The 13,529-nt window shown below is 38.1% G+C and overlaps 1 protein-coding gene across 1 annotated transcript in view; it reads left to right on the top strand.

The window, feature by feature from the left end:
• Nucleotides 1-13,529, top strand: part of LOC114655412 (sodium channel protein type 2 subunit alpha-like) — a 278,058-nt gene that overhangs the window by 193,998 nt on the left and 70,531 nt on the right. The window contains exon 18 of the mRNA XM_051930912.1: nucleotides 7,837-7,957. Within this exon, the coding sequence (XP_051786872.1) occupies nucleotides 7,837-7,957 (121 nt within the window). The remainder of the gene's footprint in view (nucleotides 1-7,836; nucleotides 7,958-13,529) is intronic.

Genomic DNA, 13,529 nt, shown 5'->3' with positions numbered 1-13,529 from the left:
ATAGGATACCACAAATTACCTAGGGTTCTATTTCACTTCTGTTTCTGGACTGATAAAGAACAACAAACTGCAAGTTTAAATATCATCAATTAATAGCACTCTACAGGACTGGAAATCTCTATAAACCACTAACATCAGATAGATAGATATTATCTTTTTGCCCTTAATGTACTATATGTTATTTAATATGTCCAGTGGGCTGGTGTGCACCTGTATGCAGAACTGGCACTTCTTTCAATTTCAACATAACATACTTGAGAGTCTTCATAAATCCTCATTTGAATGTGGACGTATCCTGGGGCCTGAAGCTTCACTGAAGGGGAATATTCCAGTTTTTAAAGCTTCATGAGGGCCTCCCCCCACCTTTTAAAATTGTAGAATCAGTACCCCCAGTAGTTTGATTCCACTTCAAGCACTGAATATCTCCAGAAACCAATATACAAATAGAAATATTTAAAATGGTGCAACTGCAATATCAGTCTTTTGTTTCTAGAATGTCAAAATTCACAATTGTGCTGCATTCTATAAAAGAGATGCTGTTCACAGTGTACAATACAGATTAAAATGTTATGTGACATAAAGCGGAAATTATCTTTCCAAATGTTCTAAAATACATTGCGCGCAGTGGTACAAGCAAAGGCAGAGTGCTGCTCTGGCACTTCGGATCAGCAGACGATAGAAGTTACTGTCAAGTGTATTTCAGCATTTGTATTTTAAAGAAAAATCTGCCACTCCTCATGCAAGTTTCTACCCATTGTGATGGGATTTGTCTGAGAGACACAGTCATAGATAATCACCGATTGAATGCAGGGAGGGCCCACAAGTCCTTTATTTCCAACATGACTACTTTGGCAGTGAAATACTAAAGGGGTCAATGGTTAATACCAAACCTCTGATCATACAGCAAAAGCAGATTCAGTTGATTTTTGTGTGACGCTGTACTAGGTAGATTGGCAAAAAGCACAAGTGCTTAAATTTCAAAAAAGCACACATCATACATTAATAATAACACTTAAACATATGAGAAAATGTATTGATGTGGCTGGACCTATCATTCCAGAACAAAACTGATATTTCCATTTTCTATAATCACTGTGCTATGAGAGGAACCGTTTTTTGTACATGCGTTTCATCCTTACTGCAGTCGTTTCAAATTATTAGGATAAGCACTTTAGAGGAGAGGTTATTTGAAAAACATTTAAAAAATATGCTGCTTGGAACATGATCACAGGGCTGGATTAACCATTAAGCAAAATAAGCCCGTGCTTAGGGCATCAAGGGAAGGGGAGACAGCAGAGAAATTTTCCATTTTCAGATTTCCCATGGACCTTATGATGCAAAACTGCAAATGGTGCAACTGAACCAGGTTCTACAAAAAGGGGCTCCCACATTAACTGAAAAAAAAATTACATAAATAGAAAAAATTAATAAAATAGTAATAATATGTATATTACTCAACATTTGAATCTGGTAACTGCCTCAAGGTCCACCGAGGCTCACAGGATCATTCTTGTCTTGGCTATGTCAGCTGTGCAGCTCATATATGTGGGGGCACCAAAATCTTTTAAGTGCTTAGGGCCTCTAAAAATCTTAATTCAGCCCTGCACGGTCAACAAACCAAACAATAGTTTTGTTCACCGTGAATATTGTGATCACTGAAAGTCAGGAACAACAGGAGAAGGACACCAATGTAAAGTAAAAAGCAATTTCTTTATTCTTGGTGAGCAGGAGGCCGCAGCAGTTTTCAGCTCAGTTTGCTACAGACTGCCAGCCTCTGTCAGCAGGGAGTTTCCCTCTTTTTATAACCAGCTTGCTTATTAAACAAAAAGAGGAAATATGGCAGTTCATTTTGAGGTCATACATAGATTGCTATAGCTATAAAAGTTAGTTCAGTACATTACATTAATAGCACAAGAAATACATTCTTATTGCTTAATATCTACATTAGATTACATTTGCTCGGTTAGTTTAACACATCCTTATTTAATGCATAAGTGTCACGCTTCTTATAGTTCTAATAGCACCATACTTTTATTATTTGGAAAGGCTGAAGCACCTTAATTCTAAATATTCTTTATCAATATCCAAGACAATCATGGCAAATTTTAACATTTTGTGCATCACTTACTAGAACAGAAATAAAGAAAAAATAATGAGGAATACCAACCATCTATAAAAAGCCAAGGTCCTTTGAGACCCTCCTTATTATATTTTAGTCCTCTGTATATCATACTGTATTTAGGTATTATTACGGAACAACAGAAATGGAGATGGACAGTAAGCCAAAATAAAGAAAGTTATCATGAGCTTCAAACATTTTTTAGTAAATGGAGTGCAATGGAAGTCTATAACAAAGTTGATGAACAAATGGATGTGAAATGCATACAAAAGGTCAAAAGGCAAATATTCAACTAACTGAAGATCTCCTACATAAATATGATTCAGCTGTCATTAGATGCTACATTTGCATTACATGTAAAAACAATTATGTATGAGCAAAGGCCATTCAAATTCCATTTTCACATGCACCCTTCAGTTATGAAGAAACATTAAGGGACAATATAAACACAAGAGAAAATGAAAAGTGAGCAAATCTTGCAAGGCAGGGCTGACAGAATAGACACTGCCCTGGGTGGAAGACTAAATGTCCCTTACAATTCATCAGAATGCCCTCTAATTGTGTCCCCGTGCTTTTGTAGCGCACTTTTGTTATGTATGGCTCATTAGGTAAGAAAACCAATAACGCTCCTCGGTGCTGAAGCGCCTTGTCCTCGGCTTACTTGCATTACATCGAGTTCAAAGGCCGCCTGTTTTCAGTGAGAAATAATTGTCTTCTGTTAACCTCACTAATGCATGTGAGGATGTTTAAAGCAGCAATTAAGACTCTCCACTGCTTTCTTCTTTCTGGAATATGCTGGGTCACTCTTGTATGGCCACTTCCTAATTGGAGGTCTTTAAACCCAAGATTTTTCATTTTGCTCTTTCGGTAATTAATTGCAATCTCATACACCCGTGCCATTCTCCGTGGGCTGCAGCATGCAGGATTTATAGCTTTTATTTAATCTAATTTATTGTGTAGAATTTGATATGATATTATGGAATACAAAACCTAAACTCTTACCAACTACTGCTCCGTATTCTGCATTTCCGCATCTATTCTCAAGCATAATACTGACATATTTTTCTGATTGCTTCTTGCCAATAGATCGCACCAAAACAGACTTCAGAATAACACCTTGTAGTTTTCAATGTTAAAATACTTTTCACCTTTATTTTCTTCTTTTTTAAGAGATCCTATTACTCTCTAAAATGGCAAGTCTTATAATTGGGTTTATTTGACATACTTTATACTATTCAGGACCTAAACGTTACTGTAAATTACAGATTTTCCCATGAATACATTATCGACAAGAAGGATTTGCTTGAATCAGTCTTGCTAACTCTTTTATAATAGTCTTAAAATAAATCCAAAGTTTTATGTCGGTTCTATTGTGAAATTAGAAGGTGAAAAATTGTAGATAGCAAATTCAACTCTGAAATGTTAAGAATTTAAAAGATGTTGGATTAGTATGCTAGAGATAAACACTCAATGGTTCAGTGCACCGACTTGACAAATACTGGGGAAGACCCCCTTTTGTCTCCAGAATAGCCAGAGTTGTTCAAGGCAGACAGAGATTAAACAAGGTGCTGGAATCATTTCTTAAAGATTTTGAGTATGTTGACTCATACTATTACTCGCACGTCTTCCCCGTGAACCCCACAGGCAATACACAGTCCCAAAAGCACTTAAACTCAAAACAAACACTCTTCTGGCACCACCACTCTTCCCGTCTAGCTTTGTCCTCTTCCTTCTGATTCTGGCTCCTGAGTGGTGGTTGCTGGCCCTTTTTATAGCCCACCCAGAAGTGCTCCAGGTGCTTGATCACCTGTTTCTGATTGCACTTCCGGGCAGGGCTGTAGCGCCATCCAGGCCATCTCCGGGACCCATGCAGCACTCCCTGGCGGCCAACAGGACTGTGGAGAAGTCCATCTCCCATGGAGCCCTGCGGGAAACTGAGGCACCATCCTCAGCCAGAGAGGCTGCCACCAAGCGTCCCGGGGGAGGTACTGAGAAGCCCATGGTTGCTCCCCCAGAACATATGTAGAAGGGGCGTCCCGGCTGGGCATGGGACCTGGCCACCCACCACACTAGCTACATCTGCATGACTGCTTTGCCTTTCCTAACCCTAACACTAACCCTTGAAAGCAGCGTGTGCTGTGCATCCATCTGTGGCCATGTAGGCATATTCTAACACACTTAAGCATATATTTCATTTTGACAAAGCACATTTGACTGTTTGCAAGCTCTAGTTATCGAGTTGTACCTGCATGATTGGATATTTGCAGAACCAGGCTGCTTGTAAGAATCACTTATAGTTTTGTGATTCTCAGCTTCTCCACAGTCTGGTGATTTAATGTGAGAACTGATCTTCTCTAAGGATGGCATGAACCGGTTATGTTGAATAGCACAGTGATGTCACCATTTGCACCGAAGGAGTGTCCCAAAATGTTTCTTTAATGGAAACTGCTAGACCACTCATTTTTCTACTTGAAATGAGGACTGGAATGTGTGAGGTCTTAGGTTAATAGGTAATCATCGTAAACCAGTAAGACCAAGGCCTGTCCAGGCCTCCCTACACGGTTGGTCAGTCCTTGTTTAAACAGCAGGGTGGCTCATCTAGTTCCCACTAAATTACCACTTAACACTCTAAGCTCTTACACCCCCCCATACCTCCTTCTCAGAACGTTAGCTTCTGCATCTTTAAACATGAGGAAGTTTACAGGCAGTTGTGACATTTATGTGGGAAAAGCATTTCCAATAACAGCTTATAAAACCAGCCGATTATATGTAATGGACAGTCAAATGAGTGGATGAAGAATGATCCCATTATGTTCGTTTATAACCGTAAAAATTTGTTAGCAAACTAGATGCATGTGATGCAGTCACCCATTATAAGCCTAGACTCACACAAGACCGTATATCTTACAAGTGACCCACAGTACTAAATTATCACTTATTTATTTAATCATTTTCTGAATACAGTTATATAAAAATAAAGATACTGCAAATGCACAAAGAAGTTTAATTATCATATATATAGTTTTGAGTATGTATATGGGTATATAACCGTATACACAATTACCTGTGCTATCCGTCTAAGACAGATTGAAATCTAAGTAATTGATGTAGATCTCAGCGTTAAAGTTTGCAGTGCACCATTCAATATTCCAATTGGTATGAGATTTGTAAACGCAATGTTAATGTTTGTGATGCACCATCTTTTGGAATGACCGAGACAAAGCTGAATGGACACACAGACAGACACACAGATTGGAAACTGCTGTCCACCATAACAAAAATATAATTGTCCAATTTCCTCTGACTAGCTACATCTGTATGACTGCTTGCCCTTCCCTAACCCTAAACCTAGAAAGCAACATATACTGTGCATCCATATGCGGTCGTGTAGGCGTATTCCAGCACAGTTAAGCATATATTTCACTTTCGCAAACCACTTTGACTTGGTGAGATGCAATATGTAGCTGCTTATCTTATTTATTTTTCGCCTGTTATTTTTGCCATTTTTATTTTTCAGACATTGTGCTTGTACATTGCCACATCTTTCCTGTTCACTACCGTTTTTTTGTTTACCGTTTTACCAATTGTATCATAAATGTTGTAAGTCGCCTTGGATAAGTAAATATGTATATATCTTATATATAAATGTCTACGGTGAAGCCAGAATAAGGGCTCCGCCTCCGAGAAAACAGAAAGCTTGCTTAGCCGCTAATAACACAAGTGAGGAGAGCATGTCGGCAAAACGAAACCTCTGAAGAAAGACAAAGTCACTTAGATGCTAATGCATAAGCGATGCAAGCATGTTGGCAAAACAAAACCACCTAGGAGAGAGATGCCCAGAGTAGTTCCATCATTTCAGTTTTTTTTCTGACAATTTCAATAGTTTCTAGGACCCCGGGATTTTTACAGCACGGACTTACACAGCTTTATACACACACACAGATTTCTCTATTTTGCAGTTAATTTAAACTAAATTTCATCTTCATTTGTTCATAGACTTTACAATTATATGGGGATCTGAAATGTACATGACTTATTTGAATGTTTGCCTTTTTGTACCTAACTAGTTAGTACTAGGGTGTTGTACTGTGTTAGCCATTATGAATGGAGTGAGACGTCGAGCAAAATAACACTATTTATTGACTAATTAAAAAGACTGCATTATGCAAGCTTTCGAGGCAACTCGGGCCCCTTCTTCAGGCAAGCAGAAGGGGCTTGAGTTGCCTCGAAAACTTGCATAATGTGCCTAACTAGTGAAATATACTTTGCTGTTTAAAAGTCTGCATCTCCGTGAATTTGAAGCAACAGAGAGATCATTTCCTTTCAATGCACAAATCCTGTTACTCAAAATAAGCATATTATATTTATATTTTTTTTTGTTTTTTTTGTTTTTTTACAATAATACACAAATGCAGGTTAAGATCCAGAGATGGGATTTTGGAAAATCCGTACCAGGTATATGCTGGATATCTGCATATACTGTCCAAAAGTATAGTTTTCATTTAGAAATGAATGACTGACTAATGTAGGCTGGCAAAAATTGACTGTTCATTAGAGATGTTGAAAGTGCATCTTTGTAATAGGACACTGCATTTGAAATTGTAATATTTTATACGGTCAATCCAATCTGCTTTACATGGCATGCTTACATCATTCCCGAAACTACATTAGTGGGACTTTACAGGAGCCATTACTGCTATACTTTGTGGAAATATTATTAGATTAATGACTGGAACAGTAATAATAATAAGAAAAAGTAATGACTGCATTATTACCTTTTAGTGGTACATAACGATATCTTTACTGAGTTTGATTTATTTAAATGAAAATATAGCTCAGTTCATTCAGTCGGTAGCACTGAATGCAAGAATATCACCACTTATTTTTTCAACGTATTTGATAAATTTAACATATTATTGAATAGAGATCCACTTCCTGGAATCATTGCAAATTTTGTCCAATTTTGATATTCTATCTGTGTACCAGTGTGTGTTTTTTTTTTTTTTTGTTTGTAGAAAACAAGAAAAAATAAAATATTTGCTCACCTTGTGACTTTAGACTAAGTATACAGTAATGGTTGATGCTGTAAAGCTAATGTGCAACGTTAACCTTTAAAAGACTTGAATGCAGCTTTGGTTCTGCTTCCAAAAACAGCGAATGAAAAAAAAAAAAAAAAAAGTGTGTTTTCATGTCAACGAAGATGAGAGCAGGTAAAACAGCATGTTTATATGATCAATGCAGATCATTGTTTTGGTTAATATAAATTATTAGGAAATGGGCAGGTTCACCTGCAACGACATGAAAAGACGTACTGGATGCATCTTTCTTTGGCTAAGATCATAGGACTGGAGGAAATGGACAATGTGACAGCAACATAGGGTACATTTGGGTTAAATGAATTTGTGGCACACACAACGCCTTGCCCAAAATGTTTTGGCAATGGATGTACATAGTTTGGGCTTGTCAAATTATGGGCTCTGAGATTTTAAAAATATACACCATTACTTTATCTGCCCACCTGAGGTGAATCTCTAGACAGTCCTGTGAGCTTACCTATTAGCAAAGACGCCTTGCATTACTTGGTTAACCAAATAGTCAAGCGCAAATGAGTTTGAGCAAATTAATTCTGCGCGGAATTAAGGCAGATGACTGCAGTACTAAACAGCAGTAGCCAACCCTGGTGTATAAAATTGAGTAATATTGGATTCTTCTTGCAGAAACTCGATCAGACCAGTTCCTCTGAAGGGAGTACCGTCGACATCAGATCTCCAGGGGAAGGAGAACCAGTTGAAATTGAGCCAGAGGAGTCTCTTGATCCAGAAGCTTGCTTCACTGAAGGTGGGTAAGAGCCGACCGAAAAAAACACACCAGAAAGCAACAGTGAAAAGGAACTTGACTATGAACCCTAAATCGTTTTGATCGATTTGATGAATTATACCATGACAGTAAACATTTCTTTAAGACATTGTAGGGTTCTCTTTCCTGCAGCAGATACTTTGTTGCACTCACAGAATTTAGACTCTGCCCAGTCTAATTTTTGGCCAGGTTGTTTTGTGTGTAGAATCGAAATGGACTCCCCATGTTATAATGTAAGATGCCTTACATAATCCAAAGAAATGCAATCAGGTGAATGAATAACTGTAACTATGACTCTGAGCAATGGCAATGATCTGTAAATCTAAGCGTGCTATTTTTAATATACAGATGCTACTATTTTTAATATATCCAGAAATTGGATAAACCTAGCATTACCTGGGTAAAGCTCATGTTATCCAAAAAGATTACCCAGGTAAAGTTAGAAACTCAAATGTTATTCCAGCTTTACTTAGGTCTGCTGGATAATGCAAGCTTTACTCGGGTAATGCTAGGTTTATCCAATTTTCAAGCTTATACCCGTAATGTATATAAATGATTTGGATAGGAATATAAATAACAAGCTGGTTAAATTTGCAGATGATACCAAGATATTTGGATTGGCAGATAATCTGGAATTTGTTGAATCATTACAGAGAGACTTGGACAGCATACAGTGCAACAAAGAGACAAAGGGATATTATAAATCTTTGGAGTACCACGAGGGCTAACTCTTTATATTGAAAATAAAATGCATGGTATAGTGCGCTAGAAAAGAGAAGAAACATTGTGAATGCAGGTCTCCAAAGTACTGATTAAGATGGCGTTGCTTCCAGTGATAAAGGTCCTGGACAGGAAAAGTCTGGACCAGGCAGTCCGAAACTAGAAGTGATGTCAGAGGTGTCATGGTTGTCAATCTTCCGGTTTGAAGAGAGGGGAAGAGAGAAGGCATTAGTTGACTGCGCCCTCTGGCTTCCCAAGGGAAGATTACAAGTATCTGAGCCCTCAGACTGTCCCCTGTGTGCACACGAGAGACAACAGGCTTGGGCAGATTTGTAGCAGATGAAATTTAATGTCAATAAATGTAAAGTATTACACACAGAAAGTAAAAAAAAAAATACACTTCATGAGAAGGATTTTGGAGTCGTAGTGAACTCGACAATATCAACTGCCAGACAGTGTTCAGAAGGCATTTAAGAAGGCTAATAGAACATCAGGTTATATAGCGCCTTGGTGTGTGGAGTACAAGACCAAGGAGGTTCTGCTCAAGCTTTATAACACACTGGTGAGGCCTCATCTGGAGTTCTGTGTGCAGTTTGATCTCCAGGCTACAAAAAGGACATAGCAGCACTAGAAAATGTCCAGAGAAGAGCGACTAGGCAGATTCCAGGGGTATAGTGGATGAGTTATGAGGAAAGATTAAAAGAGCTAAGTCTTTCAGTTTAAGAAAAAAAAAAGATTAAGAGGAGACCTGACTGAAGTGTTTAAAATAATGAAGGGAATCAGTCCAGTGGATCAAGATGGTGACTTTACAATGAGTTCATTAAGAACATGAGGACACAGTTGGAAACTTGTTAAGGGTAAATTTCACACAAACATTAGGAGGTTTTTCTTCATACAGAGAACCACAGACATGTGGAATAAGCTACCAAGTAGCGTGGTAGACAGTAAGACTTTAGGGATCTTCAAAGCTCAACTTGATGTTTTTTTAAATGAATTACATAGGAACGGCAAGTTGTTGAGCTGAATGGCCTTTTCTCATCCATATTGTTCTAATGAGTGTCCAGTCTGTTCAGACAGAGTTCCTGCCTTCTACCAGCTGTGGCCGGGTGGGCTCAAAAATGGAGAGATGAGTGTTTTCTTTGTGACTGTATATGTAAAAATGTTTCTGTACATTATTCTCTATTATTCATAGACCTGATTGATATTTAATTTTGTTAGAAAAACACAACTGTGATTCAGTTGTAGTCTGACTGGCATGCAGAATGCCATATCCAGTATGCTCTGATGAAACTGTACTTTGCACGCTTACAGGCTATTTGTTATTTAGCTGTCCGAAAAAATCATTTTATTTGCTACATAGCTGGAAAACCACTGCCTTCCTTACACTTATTTAAAATCATGCAATCTGAAATATCAGGTTTTGACATTTAGCCAGTGTAATACTTTGGTCTTTCTGCAGCCCTCATTATCTTTCTGCCCTAGTACTTCTATTTGAATTCACATGCATCGTAAGCAGGGAGTCGCGTAGCTGCAGGCATTTTTCCATTTCTCTCCACTGCACAGGCACACTTTGCCTGGTGAGCAGTTAAGGACTGCAGAGAGCCACTGTTTTCTTTTCTGTCTAAATCTGAAGCCCATAGGTAAGGGAACTAGCAAAATTAGACTGATGATTACATGGGTGAAATCTAAAAATTGTTTATATATACAAGGTACAAAAAGATTTGTATTAAAATGGCATCTTACCTTATCTTTAAAGCTGTTCTTAAAAATGCATGTCTCAGTGGAAATATTATCTAGTGGGGTGAGTTTTTTATTTTGTGTGCAATGTTCTGGCTTTCTGTCAGCCACTTATGAAAAGTAAAGCTAATAAGAATGGCTTCTAATCAAAATCCCTTGGACTTGTACTAAAAGACCTGGATCAAAAGCCACAATGGTCAAAGTTTAGGTTCTGTACTACAGATAATTCAGATCATATATGCTGTCTCATTTTAATAGCGGTATCAAGATGCATTGATGTGATTGGATGCTTCCACTAACTTTACCGTACTCTGGTGACTCCTGTTGGCAAACATTTACTGTGTATTTCATGGTCAGTCAGTGCTCACCTGACAGAAATAATCATGGCATACACATAGTAGAATGAACTTATTAGATTTTCTCACTGGTGATGTAATGACTTATCATCTACTGTATAATAAAATGCTGTGGTCTCTGTTTGTGTGTGTCCAGTCCCTCTGAGCAATTTGAATGGTCAATTTGGGTTTGGTCGAAATAGTAAGTGCCAGGCAGAAGAGGTTGACGTGGATATCAAGGAAAGTCGCATGAGGAATGCTGAGAGTTGTCATCAAACATTGGAAATATTCGCAAGAATACCAATGATGTTTTCACGGTGGGTAACGGGGGGGCCCACCTACCAGGGAACAGGAGGCGAGCAAGGAGCCTTATAATGACAGACTCTGAGAAACAGGCATTACGGGAGCATGAACGAGAGAGGCAGGCTCAGGCAAGAGAGGTTGAGACACACCAGGATACCAGAAGAAAGGTGTGTCATGAACACTGGCGGTACACATAAGGCAAGAGATATCAAATATTTACAATGTGTTTTGTGTCTCTGGCAGGTAGCAAAGCTTGTTCCAAATAAAATGTATTCCCAACCACTTCCATTTGTAGTGATTTCCCACAAACGGAGTCATAAATTAATAGTAAATTAAATGACCTCAGACCAGAAATATGTGGAAAAATTTTATAAAAATGCTATGACCAAAAAATACAAAACATTTATTTTGTAGAATTTTTTGATATTTTCTCTTTCAAAAAGGAAACTTCCGTTATTTCAGGTAAAAAAAAAATCAGAGATATTTGAATATTGTAATAAGTTACACACAACATGGAAAGAGGTTTGGGGGCAGCCACCTATATCCTTGAATTTGGCAGCCAAATACAGTGAAAGTTTTGGTTCAATGATGCAGAGGCCAGTCCAGAACAAGAACAAAGCAAACAGGCAAACATGGTGGATTTATAGTGACAAATAGGAAATGATGTCATCAGATAGGAACCGGAAGTGAGGTCCTTGGGCCGTAACTGGAAGTGACGTCTTTGGTCTGAAACCAGAAGTGGCATCATCGGACCCAAACGGAATTTCATGTGATCAGTCTGTCAATGAAAAAGAGCAAGGTTTAGTGCACTCTGCCGTCCCCTGGTTTGGCGAGGAATTACTGTCTTTTGAGCCTTTTTAGCCAGGGATGAGACGTGACTTTTTCAGAGAGATACTTTCATGTTCTGCGAGATGAGACTTTGTGCCAAGAGATTTAACCACGCCCGGGGCCGAAAATAAAAGACTAAGAGTAGATGACAAAGTAGAACGTCATAAAGAATTCAAAAATGTTGGCGCGATACACATGCAGAGCAGGTTAGAGATGATGGAAGTACGAAAATTCAAAAGTCTCAAAAAAATGATAGTAAAAGATCGCATTAGCGCAAACAATCGGAAATTATTACTCAGTGAAATAACGGAACAGCAAAAAAGAGATTGAATATATTGTTCAGATTTAAACTTTAAGTTGGAGATTTGTAGATCGTCTAATTCGTGTTGCCGTCAGGAAAAAGTAGTGTTTCTTCCCAATGAAGAGGCGTATCCGCGAGAATTAATAGATTTGTTGTTTGGTGAAAGTGAAATCCTGTGAGAGAAAATTTCAAGCCCCGCAAGACAAGACTTTATGCAAAGAGATTTGGAAAAGTCCTGCCCACATCTAAGACATTTACAGCCATGCACACGGTTCAATCATTTCTCATTTGTGTGAATGCTATTGTCAGACACAGTTCGTGTAGAGAGAAGGAAACGATATTCACTCATGGGCAGTTATACATTGTGTTGCCACAATGTAATTCCAAACATGGAATCAAAATTCAATGCGATATTGACGAGAAGGTAAAAGTGAAAAGAGATTGAATATATGGACATAGGTGATACGACAGAAGTGTGTAGATATTGTTTGACTTTAAACTTGTAGATTGTCTAATTTGTGTTGCCATCAGAGAAAAGTAGTGTTTCTTCTCAATGAAGAGGTGTATCCGTGAGAATGAAAAGATTTGTTGTTTGGTGAAAGTGAAATCCACATATGCGAGCGGCAAAAACAAAGTGGCTTGCGCGTAGCACAGGCAAGGTGGGGTTGGTGTGCGAAGCCCCCCTAGTTTAAAGAGAAAGTAAAAAGGATATTTATTTGTATTTCTGTATATGTGAAGCCATGTAATCAAATGCAAGTTCCCTGTCCATCTCCTGATGCCAGCGTTGCTTTTCAACATACCTTGCTTGAAGTCTTGATGCTTCGATTGATTGGATGTTCATTGTAAACGCCGGATAACTGTCACATAAGTAGCCTATTTACAGAATTTTACTACAAAACTGAATTAAATCAAAAGTTTGTTTTATTTTAGACTATAAAATTTTGCTACTGAATTAAATTAGATCATTTTTTTTTTTAAATTGGGTTATTCAACCAGTTACATTGCTATTTATTTATTTTAACCTTAAGAACACATATGCATATATGTAGTGCAACTGAAAGAAAGGTAAAGGGTTAATGAGCAGGCTGGGTCGGTCTTTGTATTATTTTTCACAAGTGAGTGAACTGTCATCAGACACTTGGTGTCTTCTTCACAGTCATCCTCTTTAACATTTGACATACTTCTCAACGTCTCTCTCTCTATGTCTATAATTCAGAGAGTCGCTTCCTTTTTATCCTAAGCAATCAGACTGTACAAAAATGTTGGAAGCCCTTGTTTAATAATGGCTGTGTGAGTGGGGCCAGGACAGAGTTTAACGACTTAGGCCAAA

The sequence above is a fragment of the Erpetoichthys calabaricus genome, chromosome 8, assembly GCF_900747795.2.
Source record: "Erpetoichthys calabaricus chromosome 8, fErpCal1.3, whole genome shotgun sequence".
Classification (NCBI taxonomy): Eukaryota; Metazoa; Chordata; class Cladistia; order Polypteriformes; family Polypteridae; genus Erpetoichthys; species Erpetoichthys calabaricus.
Note: the sequence above shows the minus strand (reverse complement) of the source record. Positions and strands in the feature narration are given on the sequence as shown.